The sequence below is a fragment of the Terrapene carolina genome, unplaced genomic scaffold, assembly GCF_002925995.2.
Source record: "Terrapene carolina triunguis isolate 2854851 unplaced genomic scaffold, T_m_triunguis-2.0 Scaffold238, whole genome shotgun sequence".
Lineage (NCBI taxonomy): Eukaryota > Metazoa > Chordata > Testudines > Emydidae > Terrapene > Terrapene triunguis.
The window spans coordinates 8,093,103-8,101,509 of NW_020664589.1; the positions used below are offsets into that span (position 1 = coordinate 8,093,103).

Here is an 8,407-nt window from a genome sequence, read left to right on the forward strand (position 1 = left end):
GGGGTGGTGCCTGCGGGCAGGGGCAGTGTGCACTGTGCAGAGCTGACTGGCCACGCCTCTGCCTAGGAGCCGGACATGCGGCCGCTTCTGGAAGCAGCGTGGAGCCAGGGCAGGCACAGAGCCCGCCTTAACCCCACTGCGCTGCCAACAAGAGCCACCTGAGATAAGCACTTCCCGGCCAGAGCCCACACCCTAACTCCCTCCTGGATCCTGCATCCCCTCCTGCACCCCAACCCTCTGTCCCAGCTAGGAGCCCCCTCCTGCACCCTGAAGCCCTCATTTCTGGCCCCACCCCAGAGCTCTCACCCCCAGCTGGAGCCCTCACCCCCCGACACACACACTTCAGCCACCTACTCCAGCCCTGAGCCCCCTCCCGGAGCCTGCACCCCGCACGCCCTCCTGCACCCAGGCCCGGGTCCCCTTCTCACACCCTGAAGCCCTCATTTCTGGCCCCATCCCAGAGCCCGCACCCCCACCTGGAGCCTGCACCCCTCCCGCACCCCAACCTCCAGCCCCAGCCAAGTGTGGGGGGGGGGAAGAGAGAGCAATGGAGGGAGGGGGGCTGGAGGGAGTGGGGGCGGGGCCTCAGGGTGGACAGGCCAGGTGGTGGGGCAAGGATGTTTGGGTTTGTGCAAATAGAAACTTGGCAACCCTAAAAGGAGCATGGTCTAGTGGTTAGAGAACATGACCAGCAGTTCTAGACCCAGCTCTGCTCCTGACTCCTGGTTACACAGGGAACCAGTGGCCCAGCTGAGCCCAGAATCCTCTCTCCCATGGTAACGCTCAGTTCCCTTGGTGTGTGTTTTGACTGGGAAGAACTGGCTTTCTAGTAATTGTGTCAGCACTGGGCCATCAGTCCCTGTGTTCTAGGTCACCCTCCCCAAAGGTCCGATTGCCCCAGTGGCCCCTGACCAAGTACCTGCCATCCAGCTGGACTGACTCATCACTACTCATGTGCCAGGCCCCCCCCACCACCACCAGGACCGTTTTTTCAGATAGGTCCTTTCCCTTCAGCCATCCCTGTCCTCCTCTCTCACTGCGAGGGATGATTCTGCTTTTACAGGGCTACTAGAAACAGAAGATTTGGTCACTTGGATGCTTTCCCTGTCTCTTTTTTTGTCTCCCTCCCTTTGTCGGGAAGTGGGTGCTTAGGGTTTTCTGCTCTGACAGATAACTGTGGGGGTGGATTCCCTCCACCGCCACCAAGTCTCCGAGACACAGACCCATTCTTCTGGCCCTGGAGACCAGGACCGCGTTCCACCTTAACCGGGCCTCCAGGGCCATTTCTAAACTGAGTGGCCCGGTGACTGTGGAGTGCCATCCGGCTCTGATGCTTTCCTCACTTATTCCACCGATGCCAGTAAAGCTGCCTCTGACTGACTCCTGCGGGTGTGAGCCGAGAGTCGTCTCCAACGCAGCCCCAGGGCCAGGAATCCAAGCTGTGGTTCAGACTAAGAGCCTTTCAGCTGGGCACGATGCTTTCATGTACACCTTGGAAAATGTTCCTCTGCCCCTTCCCTCTGGTACCTTCCACATGGCTCTGTGTTCCACCGCTTCTCAAAGGGCTGTGGTCCCGTCTTTGGCTCAGAAGTAGGCAGGCCCCAGGGGAACCATTCATCCGTCCCTTTGCCAAGTGCCACACAGACGCCCCCGTCCCGCTCCTCCTTTGTGCCCCTGCCTTTATCCCCCTGCAGTTGAATGCGAATGAACTTTTCCATGTAGTTCTCTTTTTAAATGTTAATTAAGTGGTTTTAAAATGACTTCACCAAGGGCGAATGCAGCTGCAGCGGCTCCCCCTCGCCCCTTCTCTCGCCCGTGTATTTGTCTCGTGGCCTGCTGGGCCACGTTTACTCGGAGATCTCCTGGCCCAAGGGGTAAGCGAGGAGATGAAAGGAGGATTTGCATTGGCAACGAGGCTTGGCTTTCGGGGGTGGGGAAGGGGCTTCCACATTCCCTTCTCTGTCCAAGCTGCAAAGGGATATTTTTTTTTTGGTGGCGTGGTGGGCGGAGGACTCCTGATAATGGATCATATTCCAGCTATCCCCAGCCTACTGTGAGGCAGCGTGACTGCTGACAGAGCCTGTTTGATGGCTTCAGCACATACGCGCCACAACCAGAAGTACTGGCCTGGAACCTCAAAGGTATTTAGGTGCCTAACTCCAAAGTACCTAAACACTTCTGAGGATCTGGGCCAGCGTGTGTCTGTGGTGGCGCTGGGCTCTGCTCTCATCCCTCTCTGTGGGGCAGGGAGGGGAGAGAAATGCCGTCATCCACTTTCCTCCCCTCTGCTTCGGGCTGGCACTGCCGGGCCTGGCCCTCCCCTGAGCCGCCTGCCCATCGTGACACTGTCTGGAGGTGCACAGCGTCTTGATGTGGGTTGCTGTGCAGCAAAGTCCAAGCTAAATCCAAGGCTCTGTACCTGCCCCCTGAGCCATGGTCTCAGGGCCTGGAGGGAGGCTGCGGAAATTGGGACCATCCCATGAATTTAAAAATGGGTGTCGTAATTTCCCAGTCATGGCAGAGCAGAAACAGGGCGGTAATGATTATAAAGGGGATTCTTTACTGAAGCTGCTGGCAGACAAGAGCCTGGTGGTTCTCTCGGGCTCTCCAGCTCCCAGGCTGACTAACAGTCTGAGCTGCCTCCTGCCTCCACGCTGGGTCTGCCTAAGTCCTGGCCTGGGGGTGGCAGCCCGGGTACAGGCTGCTGACTGCAGTCCAGGTGCTGACCTGAACTGTGGGCATGTCGGGGTTAATGGCATATGGTGGCTGAGGGCGGTTGAGCTTTCAGGTGAGAAACCCCTGAGGAAGCAGTGGGAAGGGCGAGGCTATGGGTGAGGGGGCTGTTCTGTTTCAAGCCCTCTCAGGGGTTAATCTGGAAAGCCTCCAGATTGTCCTTGCCAAGCCTTCCTATCTTGGTGTCATCCGCAAATATTCTAAACACATTCTCCACTCCGTTATCCAAGTCCTCAATGAAAATATTGAATAGTACCGGACCCAGGACTGACCCCTGCTGGACAGTTTGACAGTGAACTATTGATAACTCCTCTTGGAGCGTGGTCTTTCAACCAGTTGGGCACCCACTTTATAGTAATTTCACCTAGACCAGGTTTCCCTGCTTTGCTTATGAGAATCTCATGTGGGACTGTGTCAAAAGCCATGCTAAAATCATGATCTATCGCATCTTCTGCTTCCTCCCATCTGCTAGGCCAGTAGCCCTCTTTGGGGCCGGATCGGAGGGGCTCCGGTATCACAGTGATGGCCACAGCAGAAAAGCCGAGCCAGAACTTCCCAGAAAGCCAGTGGATCCCAGTGACCTCAATGGGCCCTGCTAGTGCAGAGTGCCAGAAAGGGCTGACGCTGCCCGGTTGCCATCCCATAAGCTCCTTTCACCGATCAGCTCAGCTGCCTCCCAGTGGCTTGTTCGTCCCCTGGCAACACGTGACGCCTGTCCCACCTCTCCTCTCCTTTCTCTCCACAGAGGCAAGCACGGCGTGGGGCGCATTGACATTGTGGAGAATCGGTTCATCGGCATGAAGTCCCGAGGTGAGAGTCCCTCCCACGGCCCAGCCCTAGGCAGCTCTAAGGACCTCACTCTCAAAAAAAGAGCTGGCTACTCTCCATTGCTCTGCCGTGCTTGGGCAGAGTGCAGGATCCAGACCTATGGAGCCCTATGAGTGAATCCTGGCCCCGCTGATTGAAGTGAAAGCGAGTTTTGTCACTGATTCAACAGAGCCAGGATTCCACCCTCTGAGAGCGCTTATCCAGCCTCCCTCACCATTGTAGGTGAGCGTCTGGTCATCAAGAATTGCCCTCGATATCTAACCAGCAGCCTCTCTTAATAGTAACTAATGCTCATTGGATTAAGGGGCCCTGTTCCTTTCCTCGTTTGGGGCCCAGTGTGCACAGGATTGGGGCCTGTGATTGTAAGGTTTTTTAGGTAGGGACTTTGTTTGTGTGTGTGAGAGAGATCCCTGATTGAGGCCTCAAGGTGTTACTGCAACACAATTAATAAATAAGATTAACCAGATGCACGTCCTCCCACCTAAAAAAGCATCTCTCTAAGATCTCCCTTTCTTTTCCTCTGAACCTCTGAGTCTAGAATCAATTTTTCATTTTTAAGGACTTGTAACTTTCCTCTTCAGTGAAGAACGTTGAAAACTCCAAGGAACTTCCTTCTAGTATCTTGAGCTAAACGAACCAAAAGGGAAAACAGTAAATATCTAAGCCATTATTTTTTACTAGTGGACAAATGTCAAGGTTTAGTCAGGGAGGGGGATTCAGTGTTGCCAACTCTCATGATTTTGTCACAAGCTCTCACAATATTTAGTGTTTTCCAAGCCCCAGCTCCTGGAGTCAGGGGATTATGTTAGAGTCTCGGCTTTCATTCAAAAATGTGAGTTTCTAGCCCTGAAGATTGCAGGGATAAGCTTGGGAACAAGAGTCCCTAAAGGTTAGTAACTCAGAAGGCAAATAATCTCTTGATATTTTCATTTATTTATTTATTTTGGATGGCCTGACTCTTAAACTCTTGGGGTTGTCATTAGTCGGTGAGAAACAGCTTTGTTGAAAATCTCAGGGGACAAGAGCTGCCTCCTTCCGAGGTGAATATCAATACAGCTAGTTAGCGTCTCCATTTCCATCCTCCCCCCTTCAACTCTCGTTAATATCTATGTATGTGCCCCCTTTGTTTAAACCTACCCTAGGCAGCAAGGCAGGAGCTAATATTAGGATAGCATTTCACAGCCAAATACAACCCACCTCAGTCTTCCTTCAGATCAAGACAGGAGGGAATTATTTACACGTGCATTAGCAAGTCCTGCAGCCAAAGGCCCAACCCCCCTGGTTTGATTTTGAGTTAGCGCAATTGAATTAAAAAAACCATCAGCCCTCTAAACCTTTTGTTTGTGATTCTCCGGACACTGAGTCATGTGTCAAGATCTTTTTTCTGTTTGTTTTATTTTAAAGAACCACTGCCGTGCTCCAGTGACCCTTGCCGCATTCAATAATTGCCCTAACCCCCATTTCACCATCATGTCCGTTTTCCGTGCGTCATTGCTGAGTGATCGCCAACGTGTTTGGGTGTAAACAGGAGATTTCTCCTTTTGCAGTCAGCCTCCTCCAGCTAGGGCGACAATCCGAGCGTTACGACATTAGACGTTGCCGTGTTGCTGCAGGCCCCTGCACTGGGGCATTGCTGACCACGTAAAACATGTAACATTGTGCTTATTATGCTTCATTATTTGTACTGCCATAGCACATAGGAGCCCTACTCCTGGACCAGGGCCCCATTCTGTGTCCATCTGAGCGTTTAAGTGCATGTTTAACTTTAAGCATGTGCTTAGTCCCACTGACATCAGCAGGACTTCAGGCAAGTCTACGCTACAAAATTAAATCACTTTTGCACGTCCACCCTATGCTCCTTGTGTCAGCGGTGCACGTCCTCACCAGGAGCACTGGTATCGATTGTATTGTGAGTGGGGGGCATTGTGGGATGGCTACTGAAAGGCAGCCCCAGTTGATGTAAGCAACACCCTGCATCAACCTAACTACATCAACTTAAGCTCTACGCCTCTCGTGGAGGTGGAGTTAGTAAGTTGGGGTAGTGGGCGAGTTACATCGGTGGGAGCGACATTTTAGTGTAGACGCTTACAGAGTTAGGGCGACGTAAGCTGCCTTGCATCAACCTAACTCTGCAGTGTAGACCAGGCTGAAGCTTATGCCTAACTTTGCTAAATTAGGCCTGGTTTATACACAGGTTTTCTACTGGTATAATTTCATCAGCTAGGGATATGCATTTTTTCCCCCCAATATAGTTATACCAGTAACACCTAACATGGTATAAAGGTGTCTTACCCCTGTAAATTTATTCCACTTCCTATACAGGAATAAGCTCTACCCATCTAGGGGCACGTCTTCACTACCCGCCGGATTGGCGGGTAGCAATCGATCTATTGGGGATCGACTTATCGCGTCTAGTGAAGACGCGATAAAATCGATCCCTGATCACTCTGCCGTCGACTCCGGAAATCCACCGCGGCAAGAGGCGGAAGCGGAGTCGACGGCGGCGCGGCAGCGGTCGACTCGCCGCCGTCCTCACAGCCAGGTAAGTCGACCTAAAATACGCAACTTCAGCTACGCTATTCACGTAGCTGAAGTTGCGTATCTTAGGTCGACAACCCCCCCCCCCCCGGTAGTGTAGACCTAGCCTAGGTGCCTTTTTACTGGTATAACTGCATCCCCACTAGGAGGTTTGTACTGCTTTAACTACATCAGTATAAGTAAAGCCGTACAACATTTGTGAATAGACCATGTTTTAGGGCCGGGATACATATATATATATATATATGAGAGAGATGATTGCTCTCTCTAAATATATCAGAGGGATAAATACCAGGGAGGGAGAGGAATTATTTAAGCTCAGTACCAATGTGGACACAAGAACAAATGGATATAAACTGGTCATCAGGCAGTTTAGACTTGAAATTAGACGAAGGTTTCTAACCATCAGAGGAGTGAAGTTCTGGAACAGTCTTCCAAGGGGAGCAGTGGTGGCAAAAGACATATCTGGTTTCAAGACTAAGCTTGATAAGTTTATGGAGGAGATGGTATGATGGGATAGCTTAATTTTGGCACTTAATTGATCTTTGACTATTGGCAGTAAATATGCCCAATGGCCTGTGATGGGATGTTAGATGGGTTGGAATCTGAGTTACTACAGAGAATTCTTTCCTGGGTGTCTGGCTGGTGAGTCTTGCCTACATGCTCAGGGTTTAGCTGATCGCCATGTTTGGGGTCAGGAAGGAATTTTCCTCCAGGGCAGATTGGCAAAGATGCTGGGTTTTTTTCACCTTCCTCTGCAGCGTGGGGCACGGGTCACTTGATAGAGGATTCTCTGCACCTTGAAGTCTTTAAACCATGATTTGAGGACTTCAGTAGCTCAGACATAGGTTAGGGGTTTATTACAGGAGTGGGAGGGTGAGATTCTATGGCCTGCATTGTGCAGGAGGTCAGACTAGACGATCATAATGGTCCCTTCTGACCTTAAAGTCTATGACTCTATGAGAGGAAATTGCTGGTTGGGAAGGTGAGGGACTGATTGTACATAGAAATGTAGGGCTGGAAGGGACGTCGAGGTCATCAAGTCCAGCCCCTTGAGCTGAGGCAGGACCACATAAACCTAGACCACGTGCTCATCTCTTGGTATCAGCAACGGTGTGAAAGGTCTTACATAAATAATATGTTTACATTTGTTAAACTTCAGACTGTATAACAGCTATCGCAGTGGAGTTCTCTTGGGGTTGGTCTACATGCATAAATTGTACTGTTTTAACTATACCTGTGTAGAGAAAATAGTACAACTAAAGCAAGGCAAAAAAAATTGGATGAATAATTTATTTGCTGGAAAATGCATTTTCGGGTCAGCCTAAATGATTCATAAACTTGGGCTGAATTTGGCAAATGGTTTTGGCCGAAACAAAATATATTTTTTTAAGTTTAGAAATTTAACAAGGTTTTTTTATGTTTTTGTTTTGTTTTTAAGGGTAAATAGGGGGGAAAGTTGTTTTGGTTTGAATGAAACTAGGGCTGTCAAAAGATTAATAAAATTAATCGTGATTAATTGTGCGATTAAACAATAATATATCATTTACTTAAATATTTTTGGGTGTTTTCTACTTTTTCAAATATATTGATTTCAATTACAACACAGAATACAAAGTATACAGTGCTCATTTTATATTTATTTTTTATTACAACCTAATACAAGTACTGTAGTGCAATCTCTTTATAATGAAAGTTGAACTTACAAATGTAGAATTAGGTACAAAAAATAACTGCATTAAAAATAAAACAATGTAAAACTTTAGAACCTACAAGTCCGCTCAGTCCTACTTTAGCCAATCGCTCAGACTAACAAGTTTGGTTATAATTTGCAGGAGATAGTGCTGCCCGCGCCTTTTTTACAATCAGGCTTTCGATTAGCACTGTCGTAGCCGGCATCGCAAGATAATTTACGTGCCAGATGCACTAAAGATTCGTATGTCCCTTCATGCTTCAACCACCATTCCAGAAGACGTGTCCATGCTGATGACCGCTTCTGCTCAATAACGATCCAAAGTAGTGTAGACTGATGCATGTTCATTTTCATCACCTGAGTCAAATGCCCCCAGCAGAAGGTTGATTTTCTTTTTTTGGTGGTTTGGGTTCTGTAGTTTCCGCATCAGTGTGTTGCTCTTTTAAGACATCTCAAAGAATTCTCCATACCTCGTCCTTCTCAGATTTTTGGAAGGCATTTCAGATTCTTAAACCTTGGGTCGAGTGGTGTATCTATCCTTACAAAAAAGGTACCAATGTGAGATTTCTGTTTTGTGAAATCTGCAGTGAAAGTGTTCTTAAAACAAACATGTGC

The 8,407-nt window shown here is 49.2% G+C and overlaps 1 protein-coding gene across 1 annotated transcript in view; it reads left to right on the top strand.

Annotated features, from left to right (window-relative positions):
* ASS1 (argininosuccinate synthase 1) overlaps positions 1 to 8,407 on the top strand; it is a 77,685-nt gene that overhangs the window by 41,635 nt on the left and 27,643 nt on the right. Inside the window, exon 12 of the mRNA XM_026657217.2 lies at positions 3,479 to 3,543. Within this exon, the coding sequence (XP_026513002.1) occupies positions 3,479 to 3,543 (65 nt within the window). The remainder of the gene's footprint in view (positions 1 to 3,478; positions 3,544 to 8,407) is intronic.